We start from the raw sequence: 25,253 nt of genomic DNA, 5'->3' as shown, positions 1-25,253 counted from the left end.
GAGCCTTTCCATTCAGAACAACACTTTTCCTTCTACTTCCTGTTTATCAGCCTTCCATTCTTTTTCTGTTTTATCCATCTAGTTGGACATGAAAGCAAAGGATGACCTAAGAGAGGGAATGAAAGACTATAACAAAAATGAAGGGCTGAAAAAATCTTGGGACAACATGCAGAGAATTGTGAGTCAGACTTGTAGCAGTCACATACTATGTAAAGGCTGAGATACTTGAATGTGAATCATGGTTCTGTCTCTTTCAGTTCAAGTGCTGTGGTGTGAGCAACCATACTGACTGGCTCAACAAGACGTTCAATGATGAACTTCCTCACTCATGCTGCAGAGATAGTACTGGACCCTGCCATCGATGGGAAGAGGTCAGTTAACTGGGGTCATGGGGTCAACCATGTACCACACATTCCTAGATTCCACCAACTATTAACAAGTACAACCATGTGCTTATAAAACACAAAGGCCAGAACAAACCCTTCTAAAATCCATTATGAAACTTTTAACTTCTTATATATGTTCATGCTCTTTATGACACGTCTCTCTAGAATACTTGATTGTGACTGGTCAACAGGGCTATACATGTTACGGGATTATGTATTTAAAATACTAAATATTAGTAACTGTATTCCACTACAGTTACAATTTAAATAGTTGATAATCAGAATACAGTTAAATTCAAAATTTATTTTGATTACTGAAGAGATTAATTTGCATGTTATTGTCATTTGTTCCATTTAATATTTAGCCTATTCAGTTGAAAAATATTTATCCATATGAATGATGCAATCTAAATAGCATTTAAATAGCGGTGAAACACTTTCTTAAGATGTTAAATTTATACGAGCAGACATAGAAGAGTCTGAAGTTTGGAGCAGCAGAAATAGAACTAAACCTTGAGTAAACTGTCATGTTAACATTTAGCTTCATGCTAAGCTAAAATGCTATTTCTGTACATTTTACCTGCACCTGTTACCAGACACGATAATATTTTTTTTAATCAAGAAAATCCATGTTAGATCATAATTATTTTTCTCTAGTAAGACCTTTGAGGTAGGTATTAGGTATTTAGATTACATTACTGTCCTTGAGTAATCTAATGGAATACATTACAAATGACATTTTACAGCATATATTCTGTAATCTGTAGTGGAATACATTTCAAAAGTAACCCTCCCAAACCTACTAGTCAATAACAACAATTGGCATTCTGCTGTCAAATATTTTTATGTAATGATCAGTGTTGGGTGTAATCTAATTACAAAGAAATACATTACAGGGCCTGGGTAGCTCAGTGAGTAAAGATGTGGACTACCACCCCTGGAGTCGTGAGTTTGAATCCAGGGCAAGCTTAGCAACTCCAGCCAGGTCTCCTAAGCAACCAAATTGGCCCAGTTGCTAGGGAGGGTAGAGTCACATGGGGTAACCTCCTCGTGGTCCCTATAATGTGGTTCGCTCTCAGTGGGGCAGGTGGTGAGTTGTGCGTGGATGCCACGGAAAATAGCGTGAAGACTCCACACACGCTATGTCTCCACGGTAACGCGCTCAACAAGCCACGTGATAAGATGTGCAGACTGACTGTCTCAGACATGGAGGCAACTGAGATTTGTCCTCTGCCACCTGGATTGAGGCAAGTCACTACGCCACCACAAGGACTTAGAGCACATTGGGCATTCCAAAAAGGGGAGGAAAAAAAATAAAAAATATATATATTTTTTAAATTAATTACTTTTAAGGACATTTCTTGGGTTGCGCATATTTCTAAAAAGATTATTTTTAAAATATATTTATTCTACCTAAATTTCAAATGAATATTTCAAGTCTATTTATGTACATATTTGGTAATTACCTGTGTAACAACATTTACATTTATGCATTCGGCAGACACTTTTATCCAAAGCAACTTGCAGTGCCCCTTTTACAGGGACAATCCCCCTGGAGCAACCTGGAGTTAAATGCCTTGCTCAAGGACACAATAGTGGTGGCTGTGGGGATTGAACCAACAACCTTTTGCTTACCAGTTCAGTGCTTTAGTCCACTACACCACCACCACTCCTAATAAGCTGCTAATAAGCAGGATGATGTACAGTCAGCTAGGCATTATCCTTTACTTATCCCTTATTTATTAATATATATATTTCTGTTTTATTGTATAATAGCCATGCTATGAGAAGGCCAAGAACTGGCTCCTAGCAAACATCACCTCAGTGCTGGGGTTTGGTATCTGCATTGGAATTGTTCAGGTACTTTCAAACTGATTTGCATGTGTAGAAATGAGACTGATTATTAAATGAGTCTGAGCATTGTGTTTTTTAATTGTAATGCCACTGCCTTTTCTCCCACCAGATTCTTGCTTTGGTGTTCTCCATGCTGATGTACTGCCAAATCTTACGAGCTGAAAAATACATGGACTGACCCTTCCTGTGTCCCATTCTGCCAGTCGCTCTTTGTAACACAATTATAAATATGTAATGAATGTTTAACCGGACTGGAAAAAAAAAAGCCTAATAGAGATACTGGACATGATATGCATGTACACATACATTTCAATGTTACCTGGGTAAAATCGAAATAATTAATGAGTTTTTAGAAAAAAGAAAAAAAAAAACGGAATATATGATTAATACAGTGAATGTTTACTGTAGGTAGAGAATGTAAATGTTAGTATTACTGCACACTTTGTTAAATTCCCTTATAACAGCTTTAACTTGTGATCAAGGTAAATTTCCTATAGCAGGAAATAATCAACTAGGCTAGGTGTTAATAAATGTTCAAGAAATGCCAATGACAAACTGGTGATTTGTTTTACTAAACTTAATTGTTCTACTATATCAGTATCTTTTAAGGTAAGTAAAACTGAATAAGAATACAACAACAGCATCAGAAGTTTTGCATCATGTATTTTCGTATAAAACGGCACATACAAATTTTAAAAACATGGAAAGTACAAATAATAAATACATCAGCAGAGAAAGTTCATTATCAGTAGTGTCAATTCTTCTTTTCCTCATAGAGGTCATGCTACATGATCCAAAATTCATATTCAAAAGTTCTAAGGTCAATGACTGAGGTCAATCACACTCCAGGCCCTCATCCAACTGTGCAATGTTACCCTGTGAAGGAAAGGATCAGTTTACTTGACACAACTCTGCTACCCTCTGGAGGACAATAACAGGACTTTACAAGGCCAACATACTGTACTGATATTCCATGATGCAAACATTCCCAGTAATACAGAATTTAAAAGACTCTAGAAAATTATAAAGGTAGAAAGCAACAACTGCTCACCCATCCTCCGTGACTCCTCACCCATGGGGCAAAGCTCTCCATGTAGCGTTCAGCATACCCTGTCAAACGCTGAACTCCAGTTGCTGTGACGACTCGCCGAGACACATCCATGGTGATGGCAAGGCGGCGCAGTGTAGGGCTAACCGGTGCAGGAAGGGGTGGTTCTTCACTCTGACTGGCATATGTGTCGAGGAGTTTGGCAAAGGATGGGTAGGAAAGGCGGGTGAGGGTGGACCGAAAGAAGGGGTTGGTGTTTAACTAAACCAATAAACAATTAAAAATGACTAACAGTGATAAACAATGTTAAACACAAACAGGCAACTAAAATAAGCACTTTTCTTGCTCATAAACATTCAAAATCAATTTCAAGTGAGACAAGATTAATTATTTTCATGCAAGGAAATTAGTTCCTGTCTGCATTTTGAGCCATGCTTACTCTGTATCACAATACTGTATGAAAAGATTTTCACCAAAGACTATCCAAACTTAGATGCATAGATTTGGAAAGATCAGGGATCATCATTACCTTCTCATTTATAGCATCCCCTTCCGATGTCAATATCTGAACTAGCTGTTGAACCACAGCCTCTTTGCTATTGTCTGTGAACAAAAGGAAGAAGTGTTAGCTAATCTCTAGACAATACACAAGTAAAAAAAAAAAAATTAACGGTTGAACAAAATATGAATTTTGGGCCTGGTATAACAATAAGCTTTTGTTAAGGTCACATTTCACCCCAGAATTTAAAGAAAAAAAGGAAGCATATCGTTTGTATTGTTTTTATTGTATTTAACTACAATATATATTTTTTCACAATACAGTAATGAGAATGAGATGCAAATGAATGAAAATTATGGTGGAAAAAAATATATATTCAACTGCAAGAATGGAAAAAAATTATTACTGGTCTTAGTGGGCCTAATTTTCTTTATGCAAAATACAATTTCGGACCCACTTTCTACAGGTTTTCTACATATTTTCCATTTCAAAATTCCATACTTTTCCAGACTTCTAGGTAGATTTTTCAGACCATATTTAACATCTTTAAAACATGGTTTTAAAACCCAACTGTTAACATATATGTTAAATTCTGACTATGTATGCTATTATGTTGCCAAATAATTGCAGGAAGATTGTAGCTAGGTACTGTTGCTCATACAAATCAATTAACACCAAACCCAGACAAGTTCAATGCGCAGCATTTTATTAAAACCGCAATGCTAAAACAGTGCAATGTTATTCAGTTTTTGTCATATAAATTTAAATAACTGTAAACCTTCAACCCCTACAGCCACAGAAGGGATGTTCATGTATAATTCACCAGGGAACTAGAAAAGAGAACTAAAGTCCATTGACTTTACTTCATTGGCTGTTAGATAAAGCATAAAACATACTTAAAAACACTGTTTAACAAATAACTATAAATAAAATTAAATGATAATTAGTAATCCTACATTAAAAGAATGCCTTTTGAGACCTTAACATACATAAGAACAAAATGCAAAATCATCCGTCACAAAAAATGTAAGCACCATTGATTTGTTTTTAGCCTCAAAACCCCACTTGCTCTCTTAAACTACAAAGTGCTGTGTGAACCACTGTAGGACTGTGAAGAGGAACGAACACACACACACACACACACAGGTCTGACCTGTACTGCCATGGCTAGGCTACACCCTCAAAGTTTTTTTATTTAATTGATTTTCTTTTCAATGTCTTTGTCATATTTCATTAGCTCTTGCAGCTTTCCTAAGGGCATTTGATTTTGCAAGCACAGAGATCTTGTCAGTGGCTTCTGCTTCAACTGCAAGTTCATCTGCAAGTTCAAATGAAGCTTTCTTCTCTTCATCTTGAGTTGGTCCATCTCATCCTGTAATACCTTCCGGGTGCTGTACTGTGAAGGCAACTGCTGCCTAACAATGTAACAACCAATCACATCAGACCATCCCTTCCACAGATCCAGTCTAGCACCGACCTTTTGGCTGCACAGGCTGCCTGTTCCAAACGCCATGAAAAACTCTCTGCTTGTATGATACATTTATTTTTAGAAATTCTCAATTTTATATTTTAGAAAACAGAGTAGGGGCAATAGTCTGGAAACAAATATTTTTCCATACTCTGTTATCTTTTTTCCATACTTATCCAGAACTGGAAAGTACTATAATCAAATTCCATACTTTTCCATACTGCGTAGGAACCCTGTTTCTATTATGTGTCTTTAACTACTATGTAATTAAGCAATTGCTACAATGTACTTATTATGTACGTACATACGTGTTGTTCCATTGTACTAACATTTAAATGACCTACATTTAATTACATATGTAGTTACATAGGTTAGATTTACCTCAAAGCCTAGTGTAAACTACACGACTCAAGCTTTGATGTTTTTAGTCAGCGACTGGTCTGAGACAAGAAGTCTCAGATCTCACGAACAACTGTCTTGTGGTGTGCACACTCCTGAGATAAACACCAACAAGTCGCAGACGCTACAACCCCAGTCTTTTTGTCAGGTGTGCGCACTGTCCAAACGAGCAAAAGACTGACATTGAGCCGCATTCCAATGAAAAACAGAGAAAGTGCAAGAGAATGAATGAACGTTACATTTATATGTGCTTTTCTGACACTACCCTCAAAGTGTTTTACACAGTGAACAGGGGAATCTCCTCAACCACCACCAGTGTGCAGCATCCACCTGGATGATGCAGTGACAGCCATAGTGCGCCAGTACGCTCACCACACAACTGCTGTTGGTGGAGAGGAGAGAGTAGAGAAATAGAGCCAATTAGTGGATGGGGATTATTAGGAGGCCATGATTGAGAAGGGACAATGGGGGGAATTTAGCCAGGAGAAGAGCCAGGAGAAGGTATTGGAAAGCAGCAAACAAAAAGTAATTATAAAATAAAATAAAGCATCACTCACATCTCCCTTCCCGCTGTCTTTATTATTTTAAGCTGTTTTTCTTTTTTCCCCTTTGCAAATAAGTGCAAAATCGGGCGTGAGATGTTCCTTCATGTTTGTTGACATGTTATCAAGAATAAACTAGATGAGTTTGTGAATTCGCTATCACAATTTTAAGATGCATTTTGGGGGGACCTGTTTGAAAATGGAAGACTAAAGACTGTAACGGCCATTTTTTTGGTGGTTACGTGCGGATTTAAAGAGAAATAACAGTATGATCTAAAAAAATTTAAAAGCATGGACATGCACAATAAATTCACGAAATCCTTTTGTGTGTCTGATATCAACATGCAGGGACACATAATGAGCAGCTCGCTCATTAGAAGCTCGGATACAGGTACTGCATTAAAATAATTCAGAATTCTGCACTAAACATCATGTTTGCGTATGATTAAGAGAAACTGTGTGTCAGTTTTTATCGCTTCCTTTTTCTTCTTTGAACTTTTTGCACTTTATTATCATTCAGTAATATACAGACGTAATGACAGATGTTCATGTACAGTATGTCCTCATGAAATCACAGACTCTCCCCTCAAAATCAAAACACAAGTAGTCAAAAGAGATGGTTGATGTGTCTCTCTAGTACACTCACGATTGGATCACCCAAAACACATCTTAATACCAGGTGTACACATGGTCATGTAGTTGATACACCCAGCCTGCGGTCAGTCCTGTAGTGTGCGCACTAGCACGACGGAAAACAAGACTGTGAGTTGCAAGTCATGCAGTGTTCACTTGGCTTAATCCCACACCCACCCTGGGGGCTTGGGTAGCTCAGTCATAAAGACGCTGGCTACCACCCCTGGAGTTCACTATTTCACTAGTCCGAATCCCAGGGCATGCTGAGTGACACCCAACCAAATTGGCCTGGTTGCTAGGGAGGGTAGAGTCACATGGGGTAACCTCCTCGTGGTTGCTATAATGGTTCGTTCTTGGTGGGGCACGGGGTGAGTTGAGCCTGGATGCCGAAGTAGATGGCGAGAAGCCTCAACACGCACTATGTCTCAATGGCAACGCGCTCAACAAGCCACATGATAAGATGCATGGGTTGACGGTCTCAGACGCGGAGGCAGGCATTCCAAATTGGGAGAAAAAGGGGGAACCCCCCCCCCCCAAAAAAAAAAATCCTACACCCACCCTTACCCTTACCATTAACCCTAATCTAAACCCTACCCCTAAACCTTCCGGTACCTCAACCTCAGTAGCAGCAAATGTGAATCTTGTGAGAATTTTGCAGAACAACATGTAGTTACACAATAAGTACATTGTATTGTATGTATTTTAATAAGACACCTAATATAAAGTTCGACCAAAATTTCTGTATTTTGTTTATTGATTTCTATTGATCAAACTGCATTGATTTTAAGTTTAATTAAATTCACCCAGCAAAACGATGTTTAGTATTTAACTGCCACAACTGCTCTGGTTTTGATATCCCACTGAAAACGATTACTGCATTATGTGGAACAGTGGAGTTTGTATCTACTTCACACACCTTTACTGAAAAAATCTGTTGGTCAGAAACCAGTGTTTCACTGGAGTACAACAACAATTTACATTTACCTTTAGACACACATGGCACAGGCTCTGGTTTAACGGGAGATTTCTTTTTCACACTGTGTTTCTGTGCGATTCTGCCCAGAGATTCTGCTACACCATCATAGAATTCAGGCGGATGGGCTGGAGATAATAATATCATTGAGATAATAGTAAGTCATATCATATGCAGAGTCCATGTATCATTATATAGGCACAACAAAAGCTCCACTCAAAAAAGACAATACAGAACACATTTTTGACAGTGCCTAGTGGGGTCTCTTGGTTTACCTTTGTTTTTATTTGCATTGCACTGAATCCGTATCCACAAGTTAAGTTGCAAATTCCTTTATGTCTGAAACTTACTAGGTGAAACAGCAGGTTCTGGAAAACTTGCGGGATCTCTTATAGGCAGTGTGGTGGGGCGCTGAGGACGAGGATCTTCTTTTTTAAATGACACTCTTTTGAGTAAATCAGATATTTGAATTTTTTTCTTCTTTTTCTTCTTTTTGTCGACTGGCTTTCTGTCACCCTCCTCTTCAGATGCAGACAATGGATATGATAATATCTTTTCCTAAGAGAAAATTATTCAACTACATTAAGTTCTCAACAGCAATACCAAACACAAACTGTCAATAAAAAGTGAAAAACAAAGGCAGTTTTGTGCTCCTTTGAAAATGTGATTACTACTAAGTTTTAAATTAGCATCGTTGTCTAAGCAAATGTTCCGGAGGAAACCGGAGCAGTCTTCTACAGGTCGTTTAGCGTATACCTCAGATTTCCTGGGTAAACTACGTGCTCCGTTTGTGGACGCCTTGTCTGAGCGGCCTGACTGTTTCTCCAGGGTGTTGTTTTGAGTCTGGTCAGTGCTGGCATCTTTCTTAGCACGACGGATCATGGACGAACGCGGCCTCAGTCTTCTTTTTATGAGATTTTTAATTCCATGTTTCTTCTCCTCTGCTGCACTAATTTCCTCATCCAAAGAGTCCCATACATCAGTTGCATCTCTCTTCATCTTCTCCTTTTGAGCAGCACTAAGAAAAGAAAATGTGCTTGAGAGTTTAAGAGAAATACATCTATGAGAGGCAGAAAACTCAAACAGCTTGTGAGAATTATTTTTTAAAGGAACAGTTCACCCAAACTTTACAATTCTGTCACAATTTACTCACCCTTGTGTCATTCCAAATCCATATGACTTTCTTTCTTATGCAGAAACACAAAAGGAACATTTTGTATATCCAGGTATGTCTTTTTTTTTTTTTTTTAATACAGTGGCAATTGATGCTGACTTACTACAAAGCTTAAAAAAGCACCAAAAAGTATCATAAAAGTAGTCCATGTGGCTTGTGCATCATGAATCTTCTCATAAATGCTCACCAGCAGATTTTCACAGAAAATGAAAAAATGACTTCAATTTCGTGTTGTTTCTCAGCAAAACCGTATGCCTTCAGAAGACTTGGAGTATGATACACAAATAAAATAAAACTTTCTTACACTTTTGGGTGCTTTTTTGAGATTTGAAATGAGTCACCATCAACTGTCATTGTATTGAACAAATAAGATGGATATTAATTAAATTATTTTATTTTGTGTTACGCAAGAGAAAAAAGTCAAAGAGGTTTGGAACGACATAAGGCTGTGTAAATAATTTTCATTTTTGGGTGAATTATTCCTTTCAGGACATGTTTGTATACTTTTGTTGTGATAAAAAAATTTGGTACTGTGTTGAGTCACCAATTGATGTCCAATGTAAAATCTGGGTCCTGAAGCAAAACCAGTTGAGATCAACTTTTAAACTGCTTCAGGACAAAATCACTGGTTTAGGTTGGCTAGATAATCATCATCTAAAACATGTATTTGCTTGAAAAAAATGTCTATTTGTTTTGATATTGTCTTGTTTATACTTTTGAGGTTCTGTGATATTTGCAAGTTTGATATGGAGTCATTTTAGTATTTTCATTTCATACCATTGTTTTATTCTGTCTCAATCAGTTAATTATTTGTTTCACCTGTATTTGTTTGGGTCTTTGTATTCTCCTCCTATTCTTCCAGGCCGCTCTCCAGGTGGTATAGAGAGAGAGTGATGCAGGAAAGACTTCAGCACCAACCGTGTCTCTGCTTTTATCTCCAGGAGAGAGATGGAGGGAGAGGGGGAAGCAGGCCTCATCACCACATTTGCCATCACTGAGACACAGAGAGAGACAGAGAACTAAAACTGTGTGGAGAGTTCCATCTAACACAACACTCCACAAATCAAATGTTCTGCTTACCATATTTCCACAGTTTAATCAGCGTACCATTAGGGCCTTAAAATCTTTATCAGATTCAGTACAGATGAATAATTGCAGTTCAAGGTACACTGAGATTTAACTCCAACCATCTGTACTTGCACAGCAGCTGATAATACATAATATTATCGATAAAATATTAAAGGTGCACTCATTTTATTTATGTTGTCTTGGACTTAGTGACACCTATCGGCTTGGATGCAGCATCATTTGAAATCAACAGTTTTCAGTTTCAGATGCCATTGTAGAAATGTATTACTTACAGTTAGCCATGATTACTTTAATCAGTGAATGAAAGTGTCAAATAACAGGACGGTTACTGAGATTAAGCGAGTAGTATCTGGCTGGTCATGTGATCTTAACATGGCAGCCCCCATGTGTGGACCCTCTCCATGTAGAATAAAAAAGCTTTTATAAGGTTACTGATATGACTGGAGTCTTCATTTTAATGTGAGTGGTCATGATTTTCCTACATACTGTATATTCCAAAATTAAAATTAATTTCTTTAGGAGTTCAACTTTTTTAATTAGGAAAAAAATGACTGAGTGCACCATTAAACAACTGTAGAAATTTTCAAAATCTCCTTTATATTTTACACTTACTTTACCCATGTATTAATTTGTGCGCAAACCCAAATATCAAATAATGTCTTTAGAACTGCTGTGACAATGGTTATAAAGCATTCTTTTGTTACAATAATATCAGTGTGAGCACTTCCTTAACTCACCCCTCCACTCTACAGGCTATTATCAGACATCGTAAAATTCCACTGCAAGTATGCAATTGCGATTTATCATGTAGGGCAGTTTTACAACTCAGACATGATCCTGCCATTCTTGAGGAAAAAGTCAGAAGGGCTGACTCTAGTGTTCAATGTCAAAAAAAGTATGTGTTTGTTTTGTTAACTTACCTCCCTGGCCTGCTTAGCTGAGGAAAACATTCATGTTCCTATCTTGACACCACATATTAAATGCATGACTCTTGACCCTTTTTTTCCTGACACACTCATTACAACTAGTCCAAATTATGCTTGATCTAATATACTTTGCTAAATGTCAATGCTAAGTTTGCTTTAGTGTGAAAATATTATATTGTGTGCGGAATTTTAAAATATTTAAAAGACTCTAACACTAGCTGCCATCTATTACTGTACCAATCATATAATAGAGGTGGTCCAAGCTGCAATAGTACACACTTATTCAATACCTTATGTTTTAAACATTATTAGACTCAAACAAAATTCCAAGCAGCTTTACACTACAACATTTTAAAGCCCAGATTTCACAAGTGTGAAATCACCGTCACCCAGCTTCTCCTCATTGTGGCATGTTTATTGCTTACGTTCATATTCCACTCCAAGAGAGGAAGTTTCTGCATTTCAAAATCATGTCAGATTGATGACAGATTTTTGTCCAGGCTTGACTGTGATCTTATACGGTGACAAATCATGGCATGTCTCCGTGTATAATTATGTTATATGAAATTGCCTTTTATTCTATGCTATGCTTATTTATTTTTTTTGGCTTATTTGTCTTGCCAAGTCATACAAGATGAAACTACCTTAGCTCCTAGCTTCTGTTTTTTATACACTAACCACATGGATGCAACTCTGATGTTGTTCCTCTGTCAAATGATACCAGATCTTTGTGGTTGTCTAGCTTGTCTGTGGGGTTTTAGATTTAAGTCACTTTAGATAACTAGGCTATTCAGGCTGTAGTAGGGTTAGAGAGGCATGCTATATGTGTGTGCCAATGGACGCCACTGTGTAAATTGAAAAATCAAAGTTTGTGGTAAACTCATACTGGATGACAAAGTAATTTTATTTAAACATGTAGGCAAACAAACTTTGAAGACTTGTGTTCATTAAAGAAATGTTCTTCAAAACAAGTCAAGCTCAATCGACAGCATTTGTGGCATAATGTTGATTACCACAAAATTTAGACTTGTCCCTCCCTGCTTAAAGACCAGCTAAAACCAGCCTAAGCTGGTTTGCTGGTTTAAGCTGGTCGCCCAGCCTAGCCAGGCTGGTCAGTTGGATGGTTTTAGAGGGGTTTTGAACCCTTTTTAGCTGGTCAGACTGGGATACCAGCTAAGACCAGCTAAGACCAGCCTGACCAACTAAAAAAAAGTGTTCAAACCCCCACCAGTTAAGACCAGCCAGACCAACTAAAAAAAAAGTGTTCCAACCCCCTCTAAATCCAGCCTGACCAGGCTGGGCGACCAGTTAAAACCAGCCAGCCAGCTTAGGATGGTCTTAGCAGGTCTTTTCAGCATGGCCTTGTAAATATACATATAAAAAAAGCAAAATTGTGATTATAATAAGGCACTTACAATGGACGTGAATGGGGCCAATCCACAAACATTAAAATACACTCTGTTTCAAAAGTATAGCCACAAGGTGTAAACATTATACACCGATCAGCCACAACATTAAAACCACCTGCCTAATATTGTGTAGGTCCCCCTCGTGCCAAAACAGCGCCAACCCTCACCTCAGAATAGCATTCTGAGATACTATTCTTCTCACCACAATAATACAGTGCGGTTATCTGAGTTACCGTAGACTTTTCAGTTTGAACCAGTCTGGCCATTCTCTGTTGACCTCTCTCATCAACAAGGCGTTTCCATCTGCAGAACTGCCGCTCACTGGATGTTTTTTGTTTTTGGCACCATTTGTAGTAAATTCTAGAGACTGTTCTGTGTGAAAATCCCAGGAGATCAGCAGTTACAGAAATACTCAAACCAGCCCATCTTGCACCAACAATCATGCTACAGTCCAAATCATTTCCCCATTCTGATGGTTGATGTGACCATTAACTGAAGCTCCTGACCTGTGTCTGCATGATTTTTTGCACTGCACTGCTGCCACACGGATGGATGTTAGTGTCAGATGGGCTGGTTTGAGTATTTCTGTAACTGCTGATCTCCTGGGATTTTCATGCACAACATTCTCTAGAATTTACTACGAATGGTGCCAAAATCAAAAAACATCCAGTGAGCGGCAGTTCTGTGGACGGAAATACCTTGTTGATGAGAGAAGTCAAAAGTGAGTGACCAGACTGGTTTGAACTGACAAAGTCTACGGTAACTCAGATAGCCACTCTGTACAATTGTGGTGAGAAGAAAAGCATCTCTGAATGCTATTTTGAAATGCTGGTTGGCGCTGTTTTGGCGGCACGAGGGGGACCTACACAATATTAGACAGGTGGTTTTAATGTTGTGGCTGATTGGTGTGTGTGCTAACGTGATTTTAGTTTGATAAAATGCTTTCTAAGCTTATCTGTTTTAAGTTATGTCTAATAGTAGGATATATACAGTATAAACGTGTACAATAATTCTATGGTAACCAACATTATGCCACAAATTCTGTCGATTGAGCTTAACTGGTACTGAACCCTGTATATCTGCTAACAGGTTCGGTTCAAGAACTACAACTTAATTCCCAGCATCTCTCGCTCCCTCATTTCATTGACCGATAAAGTTCAGACATGAAGGTAAAATTCTGGAATATGACAGTCATACAGCTAAATAAACCACAGCATGGGATCTTTGATGAAATAAAACATCACTATTATTTATTTACTTAGACAGCAAATGTTCACTCGCCAAATACTTTTTCATACCTGTTTAGTATATCACCTCGATGATGTCCGTCCAAATGAATCAGTTGATCGTCGCGAGACGTGTAAACAAAAACGCACCAACAAAGTCACATGTATTCAAGTACAGAAACTAAAAACCAAACCGTGGATACCTCCATGGGCGACTCTTTGCCAAACTTTACTGGCTCAGCAGCGTCGGAAGACCGAAGTTATTGTAGAGCTCAGATATAGATCAGATCTCACAGCGAATCAGATCACGTCTATAGAGGTGATGCATGGCGATGGAATAGTTAATTCAACTCTCGAGACCGATAAGACTTCCCTACCGGTTTCACTACCGCCTCAAATGGTCCGACCTGTGGAATGACCGACTTACGTTGTGCGCATGTCTGAGAAGTCAAATACGAAACCATTTTCCTAAGGGAATGTAATGAGGGTCCCAATAGATCCTAATAGGACATATAACAAACTAATTAAAAACATGTACTTACCATAGGTTTATGGTTAGGGTTTGGTTTAGGGTTAGTCGCTTGTAATTATGCATAATTTACTATTATTACCATAGTCATTACCTGTAATATTTGTAACAAGGACACTGTAAAATAAACTAGGGCCAAACTAGTTACTGTGTATTAAACATATTATTGTGTTATTTAAAGGATTAGTTCACCCAAAAATGAAAAATCAGTCATTGTTTACTCACCCCTGTGTTGTTATAACCCCATATGACTTTCTCTCTTTTTCTTAACAAAAAGGGAGAAATAGTGAATAAATGTTGTGCTCAGCTCAGTCATGTTATACAATGACAGTTTATGGTGAGCACCTCTTGAAGCTTCAAAAGGACACTAAATTATAATTCATAAGTCTAATAAATTATTATATGTGACTCATGTCTTTTTCTGGAGGAATACGTTAAGGTTTGGTTAGAAACAAAGCAAAATCTTATGTATTATTAATTGAAACTCTTGAATGACTGACCGCTGATCCCCTGTGCGTGTTCATGAGACAGACTGCACGCGAGCTTTAGACCTCATTGCACTAGAGCAGAAGTTACTGCACATGTGAGATGGGGTGTTCAATAAAAAATCTAGTTTCGTTTTGCTTCAGCAGGACCACCAGCGATATTAACAACAGAAAACACAACATAGCTGCGCACAAACCAGAGAACAGAACTTACAAAACATGTCTGAAGCGTTTGTAGTCCAAGAATAGATGCATTTCAATGCCCAGCCTTATTTGTTTGAACCAGATTCCTCAATCAAACAGAGTGATGGGGCTGGACAACACACTCTCGCAGCAAAACCGTAAGGATACCTACGACTTTTCGTATGATAGCGTACGACTGTACTCGTATGAATTCGTATGACTTTCACTACAGCCAATGGCATCGCTGGACATCGTTTCCATTTTATACGTGACAATTACTTGCTTCTGTCACACACAACAGCTTCCTATCATGTTTACAATCTACTGATCAGTTCAGTTAGACACCTTGCATGCGGAACTCACACTTACTTCTGCATTACACATCTGGGCGCTTGAACGAATTCCAACTCGTAAAATATATATGAATTTTCATGAGATTGGGTTGGACTGAAGGTAGCTAACCATACACACCCAGATGCTACAGTTAGACAGAGAGTACAGGAGACCGCAGTTCTTTGAAAGTTTCGCTTACGGAAAGTACAGTCGGAGAACCGGTGAAGCCAGCAGGCGTAGGCTCTGCGTACTGGTCAGCACTTTGGTTTGTATGTATATAGTTCTGCGTTGGTGTGTCTGGGTCATTTTGTGAGTACACAGCCAAAATGCTATTGCATTGATAAAAAATGACTTAATTTCTGAAATAACATTTCATAAATAAAGGCGATGCAATTCGAGGATTCAAAAGAATTTATTAAATTACTGTATTAAAACATTAAAGTTCATCAAAGTATAGTATTTAGGTACATATTATTACACAGTTGCCTGCCATGAAGAAAGACAAAGACATTGCTTTTAATTTGCTTAAATGATAATAATATATTGTGCCATACTTTGACGCTCCCGTGCTGAAAAATAAAATAAAAATAATAACTGCTTGCCTGACCAACACACAGTGTGTGACGTTTTAAAGTAAGACTCTTTACAATGCATTTAGGCAAAATAACCAACTATTAACAGGTGTTTTTTTTTAATCTGCTGAAAAATTGGAAGTGTTCTGTTTCCATAACGTTATGAAATATGACTATTGTACGCCATACTGTCAAACAAACGTCAAAACATCTTACAGATAGGAAAGGTCTCGATTAGAATACAAGTATTGTTTCACTCACATACCAGACATACAGGTGCATCTCAATAAATTAGAATGTCGTGGAAAAGTTCATTTATTTCAGTAATTCAACTCAAATTGTGAAACTCGTGTATTAAATAAATTCAATGCACACAGACTGAAGTAGTTTAAGTCTTTGGTTCTTTTAATTGTGATGATTTTGGCTCACATTTAACAAAAACCCACCAATTCACTATCTCAAAAAATTAGAATACATCATAAGATCAATAAAAAAACATTTTTAGTGAATTGTTGGCCTTCTGGAAAGTATGTTCATTTACTGTATATGTACTCAATACTTGGTAGGGGCTCCTTTTGCTTTAATTACTGCCTCAATTCGGCGTGGCATGGAGGTGATCAGTTTGTGGCACTGCTGAGGTGGTATGGAAGCCCAGGTTTCTTTGACAGTGGCCTTCAGCTCATCTGCATTTTTTGGTCTCTTGTTTCTCATTTGCCTCTTGACAATACCCCATAGATTCTCTATGGGGTTCAGGTCTGGTGAGTTTGCTGGCCAGTCAAGCACACCAACACCATGGTCATTTAACCAACCTTTGGTGCTTTTGGCAGTGTGGGCAGGTGCCAAATCCTGCTGGAAAATGAAATCAGCATCTTTAAAAAGCTGGTCAGCAGAAGGAAGCATGAAGTGCTCCAAAATTTCTTGGTAAACGGGTGAAGTGACTTTGATTTTCAAAAAACACAATGGACCAACACCAGCAGATGACATTGCACCCCAAATCATCACAGACTGTGGAAACTTAACACTGGACTTCAAGCAACTTGGGCTATGAGCTTCTCCACCCTTCCTCCAGACTCTAGGACCTTGGTTTCCAAATGAAATACAAAACTTGCTCTCATCTGAAAAGAGGACTTTGGACCACTGGGCAACAGTCCAGTTCTTCTTCTCCTTAGCCCAGGTAAGACGCCTCTGATGTTGTCTGTGGTTCAGGAGTGGCTTAACAAGAGGAATACGACAACTGTAGCCAAATTCCTTGACACGTCTGTGTGTGGTGGCTCTTGATGCCTTGACCCCAGCCTCAGTCCATTCCTTGTGAAGTTCACCCAAATTCTTGAATCGATTTTGCTTGACAATCCTCATAAGGCTGCGGTTCATTTGGTTGGTTGTGCATCTTTTTCTTCCACACTTTTTCCTTCCACTCAACTTTCTGTTAACATGCTTGGATACAGCACTCTGTGAACAGCCAGCTTCTTTGGCAATGAATGTTTGTGGCTTACCCTCCTTGTGAAGGGTGTCAATGATTGTCTTCTGGACAACTGTCAGATCAGCAGTCTTCCCCATGATTGTGTAGCCTTGTGAACCAAACTGACAGACCATTTTGAAGGCTCAAGAAACCTTTGCAGGTGTTTTGAGTTGATTAGCTGATTGACACGTCACCATATTCTAATTTGTTGAGATAGTGAATTGGTGGGTTTTTGTTAAATGTGAGCCAAAATCATCACAATTAAAAGAACCAAAGACGTAAACTACTTCAGTCTGTGTGCATTGAATTTATTTAATACACAAGTTTCACAATTTGAGTTGAATTACTGAAATAAATGAACTTTTCCATGACATTCTAATTTATTGAGATGCACCTGTATATCAAGTAAAAAGCACAGAGTTTATAAGTTGTAAACAGAAGTGTCTTTTGTTGCGTTTTCGCTTGCTCATATAATAAACAGAATACAAAAACAGCAAATGCTCACAAAAAACGAAAAGGGTCCAAACACAATGTGACACGATCACTGATCATTGACTGGTCCTGCTCGACCCGCTCCGAGTAGGATCCGAACACCGGTGTCTCCCACATGGGAGACGAACGCAGTAACGAGGAAGCTAAAAAGCTACATCCTTTAGCGTCAGTCGCTAGTGAGCCTGTTGAGCTTAGGGAGAGTGAGGTTTATTAACTAGCTAACTATCTAGCAATTTTTACTAGATGCTTGCTAGCTAGCCTTAACAATCGCTAATATCCACCCTATACCTGCAGCCTTTTTGAATTTTGCAATTTAATGTGTGGCGGTCTCCTGGCTTTATCACCTGACATTTTTATACAGATCAGTAATGTCTGAATATACTGTATATCCATTAATGTTGCTGAATTAAGAAAGGAGACGCCAAAAATGTGTAGTTAAGTTTACCCTGTTAAAAAAAAAAAAAAAAAAAAAAAAAGTTAAGTTCTTGTAAAAACTCAGCAGATTTTTTTGAAATTCTAATCAACTTAATCTGAAATTTCATTCTAGGTGTGTGACTGAGTTTGCGGCTGGCGCTGATGGACAGTTTTGTAAGAGACAAGTTAAATGAATGGCAGCTTGACAGCCTGGTAGACACCTTTAAAGGTAAGTTAATTTTTATTGAGACATTATGTTGAGATATTACTATTAAGGGACAGAAAGTAAAATTTACTTCATCTAGCTACATCTATGATGCAATATGAACTGTGTTGTAGCCACATGTTTAGGGTTTTTTAACATATTTAAAAGAGTAAGCCTTATCAGTTTTTGATACCGTTAAACCTTCCCCAATTTTCAAATTAGCTAGGTAATTTAAAAAAAAAAAAAATATTTCACAGGGAGCTGGAGCATTTTATTCTATGGGATGGGGTTATGTGAATTTATATACCGTATGCTGCCACAAGGTGGCCACACTTGACTGTGACCCACAGTGCTAAATGCTCTACCTTTTTTATTTTATTTTTTACATTAGATCATCACAAAACTTTGTGCAGTTATAGTTCACATGTTTGTCAGCATTTTAAAAGTTACTCCAAGATTCTGACTTAATGAAGCTCTAAGATATAATATTTCAGAATAAATTATTTGATAAAAATTACAATTTCTGCCTAATTATTTTTGGTGCTTTATCAACAGTGTTTACCTTCATAATCTCTAAACTTGATGACCAACCCATTTTCTTGAAAACTGAAAAGGTTTACTTTTAGTTGGTACCAAGTATTTGACTCAATATGATTAATAAGCCTTTAGTTTTGGGTATGTACTTAAAGGAATAGTTCACCCAAAAATGAAAATGTGCTGATAATTTACTCACCCTCAGGCCATCCAAGATGTATCTGAGTTTCTTTCTTCATCAAAACAGAATTTAAGATTTTTAGGATTTCATTTCAGGCTTCCTCCTCTAAACAATGCAAGTGAATGTACTCCATTTTTTGACATTCCAAAATGCACATTTAGGGTGCATCAAAATAATCCACAGGACTCCAGTCGACAAATAAAGTTCTTCTGAATGCAAACGATTGATTATTTTGAGAAACAAAACAATACTTATATACTTTTTAACTACAAACGTTCGCTTCCGTACATCTCTGTGACGCGCTTCCTGCCTCCTCCTCCACGTGACGCGTGACCTTGCCAACGAGCTTACATCATCCCTCTCATGAGCGCGCGTCACAGAGATGTATGGAAGTGAACATTTGTAATATTTTGCGAAGTCAGGCAACTTCATTCACCCTGTAGAGGAGGCTTTACCTGGAGTCTCCTATGTGCAGAAAAGGGACTCTGCTACTGGGACAGTTTGACAGGTTGCAGTTCAAGATATGTTTTATCATGTCCCACTGAAACCTCTCTTGACTAAACTGCTTGAGATCCCTGGCATTTTGGATGCCATCTTTACCTGGCAGCAAAGAGAAATGGAGTCCTTTTAGACTTCTATGATGGTGAGTATTGCAAACAGAATACTCTCTTCTCCAGCAAAGTGTCTGTTCCACTTCTTTTGTACAATGACGACTGTGAAACAGTCAACCCACTTGGTTCAAAGGTTTTGGTGCACAAGTTGGGGTTCCTTTACTTCACAATCAAGAGTCTGCCCCCAGAGTTTCTGTCAAAACTCTCGTCGCACTTTCTGGTTGCACTTTACAAATCAGACGATGCCAAAACATATGGAATCGATAGTGTTCTGCTCTCAGTCATAGAGGAACTTAAGGATCTTGAGGTCAATAGTATCTCCCTCAACACACCTCACTTCAAGGGTGAAATACGGTTTTCAGTTGCCCAGTTGTGTGGGTACAATCTTGGCTTAAATGCCATTCTTGTATTCACTGAAAGCTTCTCCAGTAATTACTTCTGTCGCATGTGCAAGGCACACAAAACCACTACAAGGGCACAGACAAAAAAAGACGTTACCCTGATGAGAAATGAAACAAACCATGCTGAAGATGTTCTTCATGCTAACATGTCAGAGATGGGTGTTAAGAGAGACAGTATTCTGAATAATCTGTCCTACTTCAATGTAGTAGGTAATCCCTGTAATTAGTTACCAATCAACACCAGGGCAGAAAAGTCAGAAACACTTCTTCAGAAATATCAGTTGTTATATAGCATACTATTTAAATGTTACTACAACACTACGTTTCATGCTCAAATTGTAGCTGCTAAAACTGAGAGAGCGCTAAAGGTCTTGCCAACTCTCTTCCCGCCATCCATCTTCAAGACAGCAGGAAAAATCTTCAGACCCACCACTGAGGAGTCCCAGAAGTCATTATTGAAACGCTACTTGTAAGTTTTACTTTAGTTTTTCTACTTCAATAAGGGTGGATGTTTGTACTACTTGATAAAGTAATATTAACAAGAATACTATTAGTCCAAACTACTATTTCAAATGAACCTTTACATTTAGTTTGCAAAGACTGAAACTGAATAAAAATTAAATTTGTTTGCCTTTCACATATTTGCATTTAGTCATATTTTGCAATGTTTATACATTGTTTATACATTGTATGCAATAAATGTTTTGGTGATCCTTTTTTTGCATTTTGATACTTCCACAAAATAAGCTTGATAACTTAAATGTCGGTTATATTGCAACACTAAGTGACTGTTAACAGGTGGGGACCAACATGATTGAGTACATAGAAAACGCAGAGGCCAATCAACCGTTTCCACACATTTTGTGCTTGGGGGATGAGACGACGACGTGCCAAGCCTTCACCATTATTTCAGGCCACGCCATTGAAACGGAGTCTTTGCTTGGAGCTGTGGACCTGTGTTTCAAGAATTTTTTTGTCTTTGACATTAATTACACCAAGCAGTGCCTCCCCACCTGGGAGTTTCTGCAGCACGGCGTGTACCGTATTGATGGACATGAGTCCTCATCTGTTAAGTTTTTGAGGACAACAGTTTGTTCAGGCCGCATTTAGGGTGTGTGTAAAGTTTTTTTGTAATGTGTTTAAAGAGGTTATTTTAAAGGGTTATTTAAAAGTTATTTTTAATATAGTTATGTGCTGTGTGTTGTGCAATAATGCACTGTTGATGTGATGTTTTTTTTTTTTTTTTTGTTTTTTAAGAAGCTGTTCTATAAACTGGTGTTTTTATCTACGTGGGGTGGGGAGGGGGTATTGTATTCATGCATGGTTCATTTTGGCAAAAACAAAAAAAGTTAAAATCATTAAATACACATTTACAGTGGCCTCTTTTTGTATAGTGTGTGTTTAAGATTATGGGAAATTATTATAAAGTGCACAACAATAATTAATATATAATATACCAAAATTATTATTATTATTAAATATAAAAGTAGCAAGGCAATGAGTCAGAAAAAAAAAAAACATTGTATGTGTAATTTTCACCTAGCAATAGAGTTAATTTTACTCACTAGGTTGGGTAAAATGAAATAACCCAGGGTACGTGTAATTTTAACTCAGCATTAGAGTTAATTTTACTCACTAGGTTGGGTCAAATTAACAACCCAGCATTCTGGGTTAAATGGTAAAACCCAGCACTTGGGTCAAACCAACCCAGCACGTGTTCTGTCCCATAGTTACCCAGTGGCAGGGTTAAGGTTGGGTTATTTTTTTAACCCAGCAATTTTTTGTGAAATGCTGAAGTCCATCACACCTGTATGTGAGTGTTACTCTGGCAGTAATCATTTATCAGTGTCATGCAGACTGTTTTATTCAGTTGTGTGCTGAATGGGATGCCAAACAAACCATTGAGGAGACTCACATCATGACCCATGAGCGTGGAAACAGGTTGATAATGTTTTGAGAATAAAACAACTTTGTCCACTTTGCAGCAAACATTAAAATAAGCTTTTAGAATCTATAATTTCAGAATATTTTATTTTACTGTTAAACCAGACTCCTGATGTAGAGTGTTAAATTGAATAATAAATTACCACAGCATTGAAGTATGGTAAAATAAACAATTAATAATTTTATTCAGCCTTTATTCAGTTTTACTAACACTTGATAGAAAAGTAGCAGCAAAACTTCAAGCAATCACAGAATAGTCCCATCAGTCTGCATACACTTGAGTGCACTACTACTTCTGGGCTTAAAAGATACAACTGTGTAGAACTTTTTTCGTTGTTTTAGTAGCATTTAAACATGATTTAATCTATTAAAAAATGTGTATATGTGATACATCTCTACTTTATACAGAGTACCCCCACTATTTTCAGAAGCACCCTCAGTGATTTTGATCTGGGGGGCGCCAATCAAAAATATCAGTAAACAGTAAAATGGGCTTAATACTTACTCTAATTAATAAACTAATACATATATAACCTTAAACATAATAACAGGGCTGTAACAAGGTAATCTGGGCCCGCTGACTGTATATTGCTCTGGGCCCCTTTCCTATAAAAAAATACAGTTTAGAATTTGTTGTGGGGCCCCCTGGACCTTTGAGCCCCTAGAATCATTACCACCTTTCACCCCACTAGCTACAGCCCTTCATAATAAACTGTTAAGCACTGTATATGCGCTGATGATGATGGTGCTGTGTGTGTGTGTTGTAACTTGCAACAATGTAAAATTAGGATGAGAATGTGTGGGTGGGAAATAAGGTGAAAAATGGAGTGAAGCCACAACGAGCTGAGTGACATCAAAGGCAGAGTGGAGTTAAAGCACACAATAGCAAATTAGCAATGCTAAAGTTAGCAGCTGTGGCAATGAATGAGCGATCATTATTATAGTTCAAAAGGGCAAACAGTCAAAGTTACTGTATCTTATGTGAGATACAAAAAAAAAAAAAAAACTGCAAAGCTGATTCTAAACAAGTCATGTTTGTCATCCGTCACCGTGACAGCAAGTGGACTTTTGAAGCTGAAATAATGAGTGGATTAGCTATGCTATATAAATATTTACATTTATTCATTTGGCAGAGCAAATATAGAGCAAAACGTCCACATATCATCAAGTAATGTTTACCATAGACCTTATTTTTCTCATAAGTTCCAAATTCCCATTATAATAACATAGGAAAATCCTGAAGGAACCCATGGCGAATTAGACTTCTGGGTTCACCTACAAATTGATGTCACGGCTGAACAGTTCTATTATAGCGCATTAGCGTCATGAATTCACAATGTAATCAAGACAAATTAAACATTATCTACTGCATATATATTACTTTAAATCATCATCAAGTTTTCAAAAAAGCATCTTTTACTGATCTAGTGGAAATTCTATTCATAGAATGAGGTATAAAGTCATTGATAACACATTTTAATGTCACATTAGATTAGGTTTTACTAAGCATCTTCATATTTAAATGTACTTCTAAATGCCTCCCACAAAGGTGTGGCATATGTGTGAATGTTTGGAAATAGTATACCGTTGCTCAGCTGAACTAAGAATGAAGAAGAACTTCTCTGGAAGTATAAAGCCTTAAAGCTTACATGCAGTCTGTCTCATGAACGAGCACAGGAGATCAGTGGTCGTTCGGTCAAGGGTTTCACTTAATAATACATAAGATTTCACTTTGTTTCTCACCAAACCTTATCGTATTCCTTCAGAACAAGACATGAGTCACATACAATAATTTATTAGACTTCTGAATTATACTTTAGTGTCCTTTTGAAGCTTGAAGAGGTGGTCACCATAAACTGTCATTGTATGACATCTCTGAGCACAATTTTTTTTTCACAATATCTCCCTTTGTGTTAAGAAAAAGAGAGAAAGTCATATGGGGTTATAACAACACAGGGGTGAGTAAACAATGACTGAATTTTCATTTTTGGGTGAACTATCCCTTTAAATGCAAATCTATGTAGTGAAAACATCACACACACACACATGTTGGTGCGGCTATCCTTATGAGGACTCTCCATAGACATAATGATTTTTATACTGTACGAACTATAGATTTTATCCCCTAACCCTACCCCTAAACCTAACCCTCACAAAAAAAACTTTCTGCATTTTTACATTTTCAATAAAACATCGTTTAGTATGTTTTTTTAAGTGATTTGAATAATGGGGACACTAGAAATGTCCTCATAAACCACATTTATAGCATAATACCCTTGTAATTACCAGTTGTAACCTAAAAAAAGTCCTCATAAACCACACAAACCCACCCACACACAAATCACCCAAAAATGTATTTCACCAAAGAAGGTTTATTTACAGAAATAATATGAATAAAACATTGATCAGTCATATTAGTAACTGTCACTAATTCTGATCATAGTCTAAAAATAATAATGTCAATCCTGATACAGAGGGAAAAATTCTTCACATGGAGAAAATTTGTCCACCCTCAGCCACCCCCAAACCCCGTCCAGCGTCATCTGTAAATCAGACACTGGTACAAGGATTGGGAGAGACAGAGAGAGATGTTCTGAGAGACAGAGAAGCATAGTAACATATTATGAAACTAAAAATTGTTTGTTGGAGTAGTTTGAATGAACATTGTTTTTCAAAGTATGCTGAGAAAGAAAGCTGACTTGGACTTGAATCTTTGTTATTAAAATAAGAGGGACCAAGTCAGTGAGCAAGTGAGAATCAGACAACTGAAAAATTAAAGAGAGATCCTAGAACAGAAAACAGAATGAGAGATTACAGAACATCTCAGTTTGAAAACATTCTGCATGAAGTACCAGAGGAAGTTCTTCACTTCACTCACTTTTCAAATATATAAATGTTTTTGCAACATTAAGACATTTTAAATATACAGAATGTCAGTACTAACTCTTATACACAAAGAAATTTAAATGAAATCTGTAGTTACCAAAAAAAAAAAAAAAAAAAAAAAGAGCCACTCAGCACCATCAACATCCATGTAATCCAATGTTGACAAACTCCCAATCCCTTATTTTATAGGTCTGCAATTTCACCTGTCATTGCAACTATCTCTTTTCTTCTGCAAAGCTCCTTCTGCTCTCTCATGTCTTACCTCAGAGTTATTTCCTCTTTAGCAGAGATGATATGCTCTGCACCCTCCTTCACTTGCTCTCTTCATCTTGTCTTTCTTTATTCTCCTTCCCTCTGACCTGTCCTGACTGCTTCTCCCCTCTGCACTCCCTCTATCT

The 25,253-nt window shown here is 37.6% G+C and overlaps 2 protein-coding genes and 1 long non-coding RNA gene across 8 annotated transcripts in view; 2 read left to right on the top strand and 1 right to left on the bottom strand.

Annotated features, from left to right (window-relative positions):
- LOC127451814 (tetraspanin-4-like) overlaps nucleotides 1-2,795 on the top strand; it is a 7,887-nt gene extending 5,092 nt beyond the window's left edge. For both annotated transcript variants that reach the window (XM_051716774.1, XM_051716773.1), the window contains exons 5-8: nucleotides 83-178; nucleotides 258-371; nucleotides 2,163-2,246; nucleotides 2,350-2,795. In XM_051716774.1, coding sequence (XP_051572734.1) covers nucleotides 83-178; nucleotides 258-371; nucleotides 2,163-2,246; nucleotides 2,350-2,418 — 363 coding nt within the window. In that variant the 3' untranslated portion in view covers nucleotides 2,419-2,795. The remainder of the gene's footprint in view (nucleotides 1-82; nucleotides 179-257; nucleotides 372-2,162; nucleotides 2,247-2,349) is intronic.
- On the bottom strand, nucleotides 2,347-25,253 carry LOC127451806 (bcl-2-like protein 12). 5 transcript variants are annotated; one of them, XM_051716755.1, is made up of 10 exons: nucleotides 25,118-25,245; nucleotides 19,469-20,091; nucleotides 19,032-19,222; nucleotides 9,796-9,970; nucleotides 8,559-8,820; nucleotides 8,153-8,360; nucleotides 7,814-7,930; nucleotides 3,818-3,891; nucleotides 3,292-3,549; nucleotides 2,347-3,116 (listed from the first exon to the last, which is right to left on the bottom strand). In XM_051716755.1, exons 3-10 carry the CDS (start codon nucleotides 19,069-19,071, stop codon nucleotides 3,075-3,077), a joined length of 1,176 nt encoding a protein of 391 aa, XP_051572715.1. In that variant the 5' UTR covers nucleotides 19,072-19,222; nucleotides 19,469-20,091; nucleotides 25,118-25,245; the 3' UTR covers nucleotides 2,347-3,074. The 5 variants fall into 5 exon arrangements, with proteins under 5 accessions (XP_051572715.1, XP_051572720.1, XP_051572717.1 ...); XM_051716760.1 differs by lacking the exon at nucleotides 19,032-19,222 and having other exon boundaries at nucleotides 25,118-25,244; XM_051716757.1 differs by lacking the exon at nucleotides 25,118-25,245 and having other exon boundaries at nucleotides 19,469-20,372.
- Nucleotides 15,403-21,442, top strand: LOC127451820 (uncharacterized). Its single transcript, XR_007899151.1, has 4 exons — nucleotides 15,403-15,425; nucleotides 18,227-18,322; nucleotides 20,368-20,494; nucleotides 20,824-21,442. It is a non-coding gene; the product is annotated as an uncharacterized LOC127451820 (long non-coding RNA).

The sequence above is a fragment of the Myxocyprinus asiaticus genome, chromosome 14 (genome assembly GCF_019703515.2).
Source record: "Myxocyprinus asiaticus isolate MX2 ecotype Aquarium Trade chromosome 14, UBuf_Myxa_2, whole genome shotgun sequence".
Taxonomy (NCBI): domain Eukaryota; kingdom Metazoa; phylum Chordata; class Actinopteri; order Cypriniformes; family Catostomidae; genus Myxocyprinus; species Myxocyprinus asiaticus.
Note: the sequence above shows the minus strand (reverse complement) of the source record. Positions and strands in the feature narration are given on the sequence as shown.